General features: G+C 42.9%; 1 protein-coding gene across 1 annotated transcript in view; it reads right to left on the bottom strand.

The window, feature by feature from the left end:
- ASPG (asparaginase) overlaps positions 1 to 11,234 on the bottom strand; it is a 46,633-nt gene extending 35,399 nt beyond the window's left edge. Inside the window, exons 1-3 of the mRNA XM_068399629.1 lie at positions 11,051 to 11,234; positions 5,057 to 5,186; positions 1,376 to 1,487 (exon numbers count right to left, since the gene is read on the bottom strand). Of these exons, the coding sequence (XP_068255730.1) occupies positions 1,376 to 1,487; positions 5,057 to 5,186; positions 11,051 to 11,234 (426 nt within the window). The remainder of the gene's footprint in view (positions 1 to 1,375; positions 1,488 to 5,056; positions 5,187 to 11,050) is intronic.
- Between the last annotated feature and the right edge of the window lie 2,063 nt (positions 11,235 to 13,297).

Below are 13,297 nucleotides of genomic sequence, written 5' to 3'. Positions count from 1 at the left end.
CAGAAACATCTCAGAATGTTTCAGTCTGGAAAGTCATCAGCACATTACAGCTGTGCCAAATACGTGTCCAAGATGAACACAAAGCGGCAGTGTCTATACGTTAAGCCGGACAGTTGAAGAAGTTGGGTTTTTTTTTCCCTTCTCAGCACTTTCCACTTGGATTACACTAACTGGATATTTGTATATCCAGAGAAGCTGCATTCTGTGTACAAGAAAAATACTTTTTTTTGTAATAAAACTAATATGCCATTAAGGAAGAAAGGTAAATTCTCTCCTGTCCAGCATGGGATTGCCGCTTTCTACTCTTGGCCCTGGGCTCTTCCCAGCTGCACCCCTGCTCCATCCTAGAGGCTCTCCACCTATACACCAGCTCCATCTCTTCTCTGCCCTGGCAAGATGCATTCAACAGGAGAAGCATCATCCCTAGTTTGGTGGGTCTGGGATTAGAGGACCTAAAGGTGAAAGACCTGAATCTTCAGCATCATTCCGTGCATTATTATACTGTTTGCATGCATTGCTACAGCTTCATCAAAGAAGGAAATTTACACTCTAAAGCCCACTACCTCAGAGAAAGCAGGAGTGGAAGAGCAATATCTTCTAGGCCCATGGTTATTTATTTCTAACAGCTATGTATGAATTCCTGGTGTGAAGTATTTTAAATGTTTCGTGATTCTACTTTCTTAAAAGCATGCAGCTAAGTTCAGACATGGGGACAGGAGCAGAGAAATGCTGATTTTTTTTAACCTAGAGAAGGATGTAATGAATTTATCTATATATGCAGAAATATCTAGGGCTTTAAACATTTCCCAGCGTGGGAAACCTAACCACGACAGCATTTTTTCTACTGGCTGCAAAGCCAAAGCTACTCAAGTCCATCTGTGTCCAGAGTAAAAAGACATGAAATTATTTTCTATGTCAATAGCCAACTATTAAGCTATTTGAACAGTCAAATGATGTGTAACTAAGCAACCTTCAGTTAAGTCACCTACACCTAAGGATTTTATTCAACATTTTTGGACAGTGAATTTAAGTCAACGTTTTAGAACCTATCAACCTACATACTACATACTTTATTCAATCGTAGCTGCAATTTTCCTATTTATTTTCTTGTACAGAATTATGACATGGCTTATCATTGGAAGAACTACATAACTTTAATGAGTTTGCAACATTTTCAAAAGGAAAAAAAAATTCAGCAAGCCTTGCAAACACTTGTTACTTCGCAAGTAACTAAGCAAGGTACATAACATTTACATTTTAGATACATACATACATATGTGTAGCACTACTGAATTGTTTTATCTTGCTAGGTATACTAGATATACTGCTGGTTTTGTTTAAGCAACAAATGAATTCTTATCCCACACCATAGTACCTCAAGTTTCTTTGCAATTTTGGCCCAGTCCTCTGGCGTCATGTTGGAAGAATCAAGCAGCGGTGAGAGCTCCAGGATGGTGTAAAAAATTCTTTTGTTTTGCTTAGAGACACTATAAAGAAAGAGGATTGGAAAAAAAAAATTCTTAGAGCTAATATCAGCTCATCACTTCTGATTTTTTCTCTAAACCAGTAGTTTTCACCCTTTTTCTCCCCATCCCTCAAGTGTATTGCAAAAAAATCATCCTAAATTTGGAACATTAAGTTCCAAGTTTAGAAGTTCATGGTTTAATGTGGTTTAAGGCACAAATCCCTAAAATTTAATAATAAATATAATTTGGGAGGCAGAGAGGGGCTGGCAAAACTAAAGACAGAAAAGAAGAACTCAGACTTACTTTGTTTAAGTTTGGAACTGAGTTCTAACAAAAGTCGATACAAAGCCTTAAGGTTTAAAAATGTTTCATGAGCTATTGAGAGGAATCTATAAAGCTCCCAAGGTTTATAGGGGGTTAACAGAAGAGTTGCAACAACTTTTTGATCCTTTGATAAATATAAATAGATACCCTCTCCTGACACAAAGGGTATCTTCTCTTAAGAGTCTTATGACTGGGAATCATTTTTGTGGCCTTTAGAAGATCCACTCTTCTCAGTTTCTCTGACCTCAGATTTCAGAAGAAACTCTCTTGGTTAGCTGAGATCTTCAAGAAAACTATTGCCTTTGCTAGTAATAGGCTAACTTTGCAAAACCCCAGCCCCTGCCTATTAGGACTGTTGTCACCTTGTTATGAAAGTTTGTTAAATGGTACCAGCTGTCTCTTGTTATGCTGTGGAGTTTAAGCATGCGCTAATAGCAAAGATCTTAAAATACTGGCATAGTTTGAAAACAGAGGCCTCAGGACTATAAACAACTCTCTGGTGATCAATTATTGGCCACTGAACAAGTGCAACCTTGACAGATGGGAAAAGACTGCTCTAAGTACAATAAAAACAAGACAAAGCAACAGTGCAAGGGAAAAAAACCCAAACCAAACAAAAACAAACAGTCAAGCAATAGGATAAAGTACCTGTGGGGCTGAGGAATGTAACACTTTCAAACATCATGTGGTGTGTAGCCCAGCAGGTGGAGACCAAAGATGAAGAAGTGTCTAGACACTCAAATATTTTACAAAAGTACATGATCCCAAATTTGGAGGGGACTTATCAAAGGTGATGATGGCTATGGAATCACAATGGGATTGTCCTAGCTCTAAGCATGCTGTCTGCTCTCTCTGCCTCCAAGGACCACAGGTCTCCCTTTCTCCACCTGCCTATCTGAAGAAATCTGACTCTTCAAAGACCTTTGATTTGCCAGCCAAATGGATTGCACACAGAGCATGTGTTTTACCCCACAAAAAACGCTCATTTCTCCACATTAACCTTCTAATTTCTCAGAATAAAGTCAACTACATATAAATTCACCTTGGCAGTTAAGATTTGGGGTAATTAAAGAACCCTACTACTAATATTTTCTGCTACCTTTCTGAAGCTTGGAAGAGGACAGAATATTCACCATTTTCACCCATTCTTACATTAGTTGGAATATGTTCCTATTTAGCAATGCAGTGGCCAACAAGCAGCTAACAAAGAACTACTAGTGGGCCAGCTCTGCCCTTCCTAGTTGCTCTTCCAGGCAGAGCCATCCGGAGTGTCTTTAACAGGACCATCTTCAGAGCATTCTCAATGCTTTTCCACTACCTGAGGATGATGGAAAGTTCCCTGCCAGCTGTAACGGTGATAGATACTTCAACATTTACACTGGAAGACAAAGGCTATAGAAAAGACAAGGATACTGCATGGATGCGTAAAAGTTCCCGAAATAAGGTGCTTAGAGCACAGAAAAGTTGATTACCTTCCCTTGGCATTCACATTAGCATTTTGTTCCTACTTGCTATTCTTGTATATATTTATAGCAATATAAAATATTCAAAAACAAGAGTCAATTATCATCAGCTAATAAAATCTGCAGACCCACTCCCCTTATGAGGCCTGTAAGACAGTTGCGTACAGCAGAGAGCGCATTTAAACAATGTGTAGTTTTTGTTCATAACCAACTGACATACTGTACCTAAGAAGTTAGGCTTCATATGAAAAATTGCCTTCTTGGATATTACATTTACACTTCCTAAGAGTAACTTTGGAAGTCAGTTAAAAATCTGTGAAAAGAAAGCTCCTCTGAGGATGTGCTGTTTAAATAAAACACGACACACCGACACCAGAAACCAGCCTTGTCGACGACTTTTGGTGCCTCTCTGTAAAAGGAGACTGTATCGTTCCTGTTACATCGAGGTTATCACACAGATATACAAAGTTCACAAAATACTCCTATTTTCTCCCGTCAGAAACTCACAATATTTCTCAACTGCCTAGTTAAAATATCACTCGGCTAGCACAAAAGAGAAAATGGCAAATTGCCATGACTAACCTCCAGAAACGGACTCAGCAGTGCCAGAAAAATGAGACAAGATTGCTTTTTAAACCTCAGTTTTTGATGTGAATGATTGTTTTAAGCTTTTCTGTTCTTCAGGGAAAAGATGTGCCAGGAGAAGTATAATTAGGACCCAAACGGGTATATTAGTGTAGTTTTGTTATATTTCAAATTCCTTAAAATATTTAAAAAATATTCCATTACAAGCACAATATCGTAACAGAGCTCCATTTTTCTTAGTATAACCATCGTATTTAACACAAACTGTATGTTCACATCAACACTACTCCACCGGGAGTGCATCTCTTTTCCCTTTACCCCTTTTCCTGCCATCTGCCTTTTAAGTGGTTACCTTTAAAAGCTTTACACAGAGACCTCAATACAATATAGAAAGAAATTAATAAACCTTACATTTTCTTTGTATGTCCTGATTTTCTCCTTAAAGATTAAAAAATATCCATTTTTACTGTTACAGCAAAACAGCTATAGTCCCATTTATTTTTGAATGACTGTGTAAAATCATCCTTTGTGCAAAGTTATCGTGTTTACAGGGGTACAGTCATTCATCACAGCTGGGGAATATCTCAGATCAGCATACTGCCCTCTAAATAAAATCTATAAGCTTATTAATCATTGCCCTCTAAATAAAACCTATAAGCTTATTAATCATTGCCCAACAGTTAAGAAGCAATGCAGATTATCAGCTCATCACTTATTATCATAATATTGCATAAAGTTGGGAAAGACAAACAGCTTTTAGGGTTTTTTAAAAACAGGCAGCCTGCAGAATTAAAGCATGAGGCCTATTCACGGATGCATTAATTAGATGCTACTTTTTCAGACATATGCTGAAGATAATTCACACAGAGCTGTACATACAGTTTTCTTAGTTTCTACAGAATATTTGTATGTTTGCACAGTAGCAAATTAATATCCAAAACAAGAAAAAAATGCAGGACTAAGCTGCCCAGAATGGTTATTTGTTGCCTAATTTAAAAGTCATTTCTCAAGCAGTGGTAAGAGACTTCATTGCAAATAATATCAAACCAGACATTTTCTATCGTGCCAGACATGGTAGGCTTTTTCCTTCTAAGTCAAGATAAGCATTTTTGCTAATCTCATAATGGATTCTCCACAGTAAATGTTTGGAGATGTAATTATCTGAAAATTAACAAGATACTTCCTAACCCTCCCTCTCCCCAAGGAAAATGTACTTACGGGAGCACCAATGTGTTATCTGGAAATTCATGGAAGTTGTTCAGTTTTGTTTCCTGGGCATACGCCTCATCATGCAGCATCGGCATTGTTTTCAAGCTGCTTACTAATTTATTGGCCTCAGGAGCAAGTCCTTAAAAATAAAGAATAAAAAAAAGTAAATAAAGGAGCAGGGATGGAAGGAAGCGAGCGGCACAGTAAGGAGGGAAGAAGTCAAGTTACACAGCTGTTTGCCCATCCTTCCAAATTAAATTTAAACAGTCTATTGCCAGTTTAAGAACATGAGAACAGAATATAACCAATAAATCTCTGTGCAGTTATTCTTTTCTTGACTTGAAATAAATACATCCTTTTTTTAAGAGAAATATTGTTGCAAATCTCCTCCATATCAAATATTTATGTTTTAACTATTCTTAATTGTTGCTTGTATGCAAATACGGATCAGCAGTAGGGGTAGGAAAACAATTTTTGCAGCTGTAGCAAAAAGCTACCATTCTCTTGTACATTTGCCATAGCTGTTCTCTACCTAGTGGCAGAAGACTTACAAAACACTGAGAATTATTTTGTACTATAAAGTTGTGCTATTTTTACCTAAGCTCCTTAGCCTGCAGCAGTATTGACACAAATAGCAAGGCACTAGTATGACTATGTTGGAAAGCTGCGTGTTATGTCTCACTGTCAATGGCAATAGCATTTCCATAGAGTAAAAAATAAATGAAAAAGAATGCGAAAACAAACCCCATAGTATTGAACATTGACAGATACAGACAAAAATCTATATACATACACGGAGAAGGAGAAACCTCAGCTTCCCAGAAGAGTCTTAACTAAGTGCTCTAATCGCTCTCTCTTGAGTAGGTACTTTCCACTAGTAGGTTCAGGACTGAACATCTCAATTGCCAACAGGTAGAGAAGGTGCATGAGCTGCTGAATAGAAAAAGTCGAAAGCGTGGATATATCTTAAGCTCTGCTCACCCTCTCCCTGCCCATGATGTTGTCTTTCTCTCTGTGGCAGGGGCCCTAAAATGGTTGGGGCTTAAAATAGCCTAAGTATATTTAGTGTGTGCTGGATCTGCAGGTGTCCTGGTTGCAACCAGGTATTTCAAAGGGAATCTGCATGCCTTTCTCTGTTAGCCAGAAAGGCCCCTGAATTTGTGATGTTACAATCCTCAGCATCATAGAACTGAGTTCATTTGTGAATCTAACTTGCAACTCATCTCCCACTACTCTGTTTCAGGAATGACAGCGACAGTCCTGGTGTCTAGAGACGGAAGCCACCATATTTTTCTTCAGTCTGACTTTTTGAGACATTTTTCATTCAAGGAGCTTCCATCAGAGGTACCTCCTTCTGGACTTCAAGATTCTACTGGCATTACTGTCCAGTTCAGTTTAAGCTCAGTGAATGTGTTTTATACCACCTGTTCAGAGGCGAACAAACTCTCAAGCCTCATTATTCTACTTCTGCTACTTCTAGTTATTCCTAATTTGAGGCCAGGTAATTCTCTCCTACTTCCTAGTTCTTCTGTTTGTTTAAATATGATTCTCATCCAAGTTAGCATCTATATTTTTTTTTGCTTCACTTTCAAACAGGAAAGTTTATTTAAAATACTCCAAAACACAGGGAGTATTTTATTAGTATTTCCATCTTTTTTCATTTACTTTCCAAACTGATGGAAAGATCCTTAAAAACTCCCTAATCTCCTTCCTGACTTGCCTTAAATGAAGTAGCAGGCCTCTTCACAGCCAACTTTCTCACAGGATGGCAACAGCATTTGAGTGGATTTGTTTGGATTCCTGCCGGAACACTTTGTTTTACAAAATATACTTAGCACGCTTTCAAGCTTTGGGTGTTTCATTCACTCAGCTATAAACCCTGCTTTTCCTATTAAGGACGTTCCTAGCTTAGTCACAAATGGCCACATCTGCTGTGCTTGGGCATTGAGTCATTTTGGCTCTGAAATGCAGCCCAGTTTCAAGTGTTTTCTGATTATTCTTCTGTTTGTCCAATGCTCATCTTGCTCTGTATACTGACAATGGATTAGACTGTTTATTTTTTGTATTAGCCCCAGGAACTGGAGAGATGATATATGTTAATATTCTTAAATCCCTTCCCTATAAATGGCAGTTCCTCATCTCTCAATCACAGATCTGTCAGGATTTTTCTGTAATTGCTTGCACTTAACTTGAACCTTTTTTTTTTTTAAGACATTCTGCAGATGTATCCAAGATGACCCACTTACAACCTATGCACTCCCCTAAATGCATCCTCATTTAGCAGTGTTTTCTGCTTTCCAGCTTCAAGAAGCAAACACAGGGGAACTCAAGTGCAACTGTTTTAAGAACACTTCTACTTTATTATGCATGGAAAACACCTTTTGTGAGCCAAGCTTGTTAACCAAGTATTTGAAGCAACTTCACCCCTGCAGAGAAGAGGCAGGCTGTGCAACTTGTCCAAATAGTTCTCATCAACTTCTGTCCTTTCCCTCTTTAGCTGGCCAACCACGGCATCACAAAGTGAACGGACAAAGGCAGAACAGCAAATAAGCAACTATGGCTGACAAGAACAAGCATGGTTCTGTCTCACCTACAGTCAAGGACTCTGCTTTTCACTCTGCTGCTATAGGTAACACAGCTACTTACCAATCAAGATATCCTATAACCTGTGCTGCAGCAGAGGACAGGGAGCTGAAAAAAGTCTGATGCAGCTGTGTCAGTCTGATGCACCCGAGAAACCACAGGCGATGGGGAGGAGCACACTGTACATCAGCATGCTGAAGTCATCGTCCCCAATCCTAACAAAGTCTCCACGCTGAGGAATACAAAGGACTTCACGAAACCAGTTTTTACCTACAGGAATATCAATACCAATGGCACATAAATCTACAGTGAACCAGAAAGCGTTCTCCAAAACATTCATTTCTGCAGCTCTAGTACTTGGAGCTTTTCGAAGTGAGGCGCACAGGTTTCAAACAGAAAAAGGTTTGGACTACAGTAGCCAGTCCTTTGGAAGTCTATTATGTCTAGAAAATACAGATAATAATACAGATAATAATACAGATAATTAACTCATTTACCCAGGCAGACTCTATCAGAAGATATGTAATCTTTCCAGGGAGATTTAACTTAGTTCTACTTTTATTTGTTGGGTGGGTTTTTTTCTTAATATTTCAGGTAAAAGCTAGGAAAGAGATCTAGCCCACATGCCCCCAGAGAAGATCTTCCTGAAGGCACCAGCCAGGAGGAACATGAGCACAAACTTGATGCAAAGATCAATATCACAGTAACCTCACTGAGGAGTGCAGTAAGATCCTCCTTCTGAAATGAGCTACTGATAAGCCGAAAGAGGCTGTTGTAGGAAGAAGTAGGAGGACACAGAAGGAAGAAATTTTAAAAATGCACTAAAATGGCTTATTTGACAGCAAAAACATGAATATTGAGAGAGTCTGCAACTGAGTCTGGTTGTCACCCAACTCGCACAAACAGGAACAGCCTATCCATCCTCTGGAAATGACTCCTGCACAGGTACCCTGTAGGTGTGCAGAAAGTGCAACAGGTCCGACATGCTGGAGTTGCCACATGTGCACAGGTCAATTACAGAACCTCTGCAGGAGGTTTACAATCAGATCTCATGATGATAAATATTCGCTCCATACATGCACAGTGAGCCCAGGGAACATGATTGAATCAGTCTTGTACACGGGGGCAGTTCAGCACAGGAACATTTTCCTTGGAGAACACATTAGGCCTATCAAAACTCTCTGATTTTTAAAATGAAATGATCTTCTCCCAGCAACTGGAAAGGTCACAGAAAAGCTTGTAAGCCTAGATAGAAATTAGTTAAGTAGAAACCTAGCCTGATCCCTTCAATTTGAGCACTTGCTACTCTGAAAGGTTTTGTGCAGCTCAAGGAAGCTACTGCTGTTCACCTTGCTTGAAATAAAGCACTTGTAGTTCAAGGTATGGTTGTAAACAGGCACTTTCTACCCATTGATTAATGAAAGAAATGAGCATCTATTGTTTTTTCCTTTGAAGCACGCTGCCTTTCCCATGCCCTTTCACCAGCTTCTGTCCGAACACTGAAGACTGCCAAATATTCTGAAAGAGGTACTCTGGCTGCTCTGCTGCTAGATCTGTGTATGAAAAGCAGGTTGAAACCCTCACCAGGATGTAACAAGTCAGCATCCTATGATCATAACTGTTAGATTGTTTGCACATGCTTTAATGATTGACACTTGTTAAGCAAAAGAAAAAAAAAGCATACAAGATGAGATGAGAAGAGGTTATGGAGTTCATTTATAAAAGAATGAGACGTGATTTTAATTTATTTGCTTTAAAAAGGTGTTTGGGAAGCTGAGACAATAGAAGTAGGAAATTGTTTTAGTATAAACAATAAACAATGCATACAGAGAAAGGAAAGTCACTGCGTGTCATTTGAAGTACAGGCTTTTTTTTTTTTTTTTTTTTTTTTTTTTACAACTTTGATAGATTAAACACAAAGATGACAGCCATAAAAAACAAAGCAGAACAACCCCTTAAAGCATCTTCCCTACAATAATAAGGATCAGCCAGCCACTGTCTTCTGAGAGGAATATGTTTTAGAAAAAATTCTCATCTAGGAAGCTCTGAGGTGAAGCGTCAAGTGTTTTAATCCTACAAATGAGTAGCTGAGATAGTATTTCAGGCAGGGGTTTGAAATTCTGTAGTAGGGAACACAAGTACCCACGCTTCTGAACCTAGACAGACACAGGCTCTGGAAGCCCTGGGATGCTCCACTACCTCGCAAGTGAAGGAGGAAAGGAAACTGAACAGATGTTCATCAAAATTGGACTGCATCCCTCTCCCCGCCGCCCCATACATTACCCTCTTTCCCTTTATACCGATGCTGGTAAGTGCATAGCCCTGCATCAAGTCAGACCTGGCTGAAATCTGAAATCCTTTCTTCTCCCCAGACACGTTAGCTGGCTGATGCATCTGACATCCCCTGGGATCTGTGCCTACTGAGTGACGGTGTAGTGGTACTTGGGTGCCACTCCAACCAGCTTCTAGATTGGGGAGCTGGGGGGGTGTTAGGTGAGTGTAAGCACCTACCTGCTGACATTTAGGGGTACCTGAAAACACATAGCATATACCTGTAGCTACCTAAAAAGCTTTCAGGTAAAAATGCAGGCAGTATACTGAGACATCTCAGAGTTTAATTTTGGATTTAAACATTTTTCAGCCGGTGAGAGGGGGTTTGGCACATCCAGCCTTTTCATCAACACAAGTCTCACCCTCCTTGGTAAGGTAAAGGAGAACTCTTCAATGATTTCCTGAAGGAAGTCAAGAGCTGGTAGGAGATCAGCAGAAGCCTGCCCAGAGGCAGGTGAGCACAGATGCTGCATCTGATCTCGCTCGTTCTGACACCTGGCAGGATGTACGCTGCCACACTTGCATCAGCTGCATCTGTCAGGTCACCACTTGAAAATCCTTGACGTGGCCACCAACAGCCCACGCTCTTCCCAGTGCGAATGTGAGGCACGTGCTCTCCAGGTAGCCTGGGACAGGGGTTCTTTTGGGGCTAAAAAAAGACTGCATGACTCGTATGATTAAGCTGGTTTCATTTTCAGTGCGTGAAGGAGGGGAGAAAGGATTCATACTTCAGGAAACACGTTGTCCTCTGCCAAAACCTGCTCTAACTAGCTATGAGGCTCACTTGTCAGAAGGATGCCCATCAGCTAAGCTACCCAAATAACCAGCTGGTAGGAACAGGGCATTAGAGGGAAGCACACACACGCTTCTGTCGTTGCTCAGACCAGTTACGAGCAGCCGGGGGATGCTGAACCATAACCCGCGCCAGGGAGAGCGGTCACCACGCGAGGCTGTCAGCGGAGGAAGCGGCAGCCGCAGCCCCCGCTCGCCGAGCGGCGCATCCCCCAGCACCCCCCGCCAGGCCGGCTCGCAGCGCGCCCCGAGGGGGACCCCGCCTGCGCCGCCCCGCTGCCCCCGCCGCCCCCTCACCCTTCACGTCCTGCACCATGCCGATGGTGCCGCCCGTGTTGATGACCAGCACCCGCGCCTCAGCCTTCGAGCCGCCGGGGGAAGGCGGGGAGCAGCCGGGGCGCTCCGGGGCGCGGCTGCCGGCCAGGGCGCTGCGCAGAGAGCGCAACCCCGCAGGGTGCTGCCCCGCCGCTGCCGCCTCCATCTCGCTCCTCAGGAACCGCTACCTCTCTCCCGCCCGCCCGGTGAAAGGGGAGTTATAGGGCGGCTGCGGTGCCGCCCCTTCCCGCCCCGGCGGCCGGGCAGGCAGCGGGGTGGTGCCTGCCCGGGCCGCGGCGCTGCCCCCAGAGGCGGGGAGGGCCGCCATGCCCGCCCTCCGGAGGGGACCGCGAGGAGGCGGTGGCTGGAGCTCGGGGGCTGCGGGCGGCCGTGAGGTACGGCCGTGAGGTACGGCCGGGCGGCGGCGGGGCCCCTCGCCCCGGGGGGAGGTGAAGGAGCGGGGCCGGGCCTCGGCACCGCCGCCAGCGTGCGGCACCACCCCTTGTACTTTGGGCCGCTGCGGCTGCGGGGCAGCGCCAGCCCCTGGGGGGAAGCGTCACGGTCCTTCATGCTTGAAGGAGAAGCAGAGAGCAGCGGCGCGTTTTGGGCCCGGAGAGTGGAAAGGGGGTAAACAGGGCTCGGTGTCACCCCCGTCGAGGAGAGCTGCGTCGTCCCCTCTTGTTTCCAGAAAGCTCTTGGAGAGGAAGGCGGGACAAGGGGCAATGGGCACAAGCTGAAACATGGGAAGTTCCATCTGAATATGAGGAGGAACTTCTTTACTTTGAGGGTGACAGAGCACTGGAACAGGCTGCCCAGGGAGGCTGTGGAGTCTCCTTCTCTGGAGATATTCAAAACCCGCCTGGATGCGACCCTGTGCAACGTGCTCTGGGTGAACCTGCTTTGGCAGGGGGTTGGACTGGATGATCTCCAGAGGTCCCTTCCAACCCCAGCCATTCTGTGATTCTGTGATTCCTCTGCTTACCTGGCCTCTGAGGTGACTCGGTCCTACAATGTCACCTTCCTAATCTGGACGCTTGGTTTTCATCCAAGATTTCTCAGGCGAGAAGAAAGACCTTCCATCTTCAGGCTGCACATCAAGCCCTGGGCCAAATGGGGACAGTCTGGTACGACACTACCTGCTAACAACCGTAATACAGGACATAAGGATTGTGATGGAAAGGTCTCTGTGGGCTAAAATGAGGGCAGTGGAATAACTAACAGTCATCAGCCTGCAAAACCACAACGTATCCAAACTGATCTCTTGGTTAAATCAAGCATCCATATACAGTCCTCTCGTGTAGACTGTATGGTAGCATTAGCCCACAAACTCCTTTATTTGAGCTCTTCTGTCCCTTTGAGGACATTCACCCTCAAGGATTGGTATTTCCTAGAAACCTGTGACAAAATGATTCTTGATACAGCCAGATGCAACATGGAATTGTGAAAGATAGCTTCTGTTTCTCAACAGTCTTGCTAGAAGTGCTCAGGAAAAAACAAGCTAATGGTCAACAGAGATGCCCAGTTGTGCATATGATGATACCACCTCTATCCATGTAGCTGGGACCTCTGAAAAAGAAATGAGAATAAAGAGGAGGCAGAAGCTTACTACTTTGACCTCAGAAGCTCTGAATATTTGTCTATTTTATCCTGATTATCATCTCTGCTGTCGTTGGCCGTATTTGCAAAAAGCTGGTTATCACCAGGAGCTGAATACCATGATCCTCAAATGGACTTTTACCATGCAGTAGGGATACTTCAGAGTCTTTGCTGATGCAGAGAAGAACATTGAGGAAACAGGCTTAGGAAACAGTGACAAGGTATACGCATCTACCCCATTTCAGTGCTCCATGAGAAACAGCAGCAGAATTATTGTGTATAGCCCTGGTGATGGTAATGCTGTAGTATAACTGCTAGTGCCATCAAAATAGATGGAGTAATGCTGAAATTTATATGGCTATGGAAAACAGTGATGTCTTCTGGTCTTGCAGTACCAGCAATTCCTCCAGTCCTTAGTACCTACAAAGCTGAACTGGTGAGAAAAGAGCTGTTATTTGTAATAAATATCATAACACAGTGGTGAATTGCCAGTTTAGGGAACAGAAGACTCATCTCCATCCTATTCTAGATTGTAGGCTTAACTGAGCTCCAGTTGATATTTCACCTGTTTGTTACCAACGATGTGCTAGGTGTTTCTCAAAGTTTCCTCCATCTTCCTGTAACAGTCTGCCT

Source organism: Nyctibius grandis, chromosome 4 (genome assembly GCF_013368605.1).
Source record: "Nyctibius grandis isolate bNycGra1 chromosome 4, bNycGra1.pri, whole genome shotgun sequence".
In the NCBI taxonomy this organism is placed as follows: Eukaryota; Metazoa; Chordata; class Aves; order Nyctibiiformes; family Nyctibiidae; genus Nyctibius; species Nyctibius grandis.
This window is presented reverse-complemented; position numbering and strand designations above follow the sequence as displayed.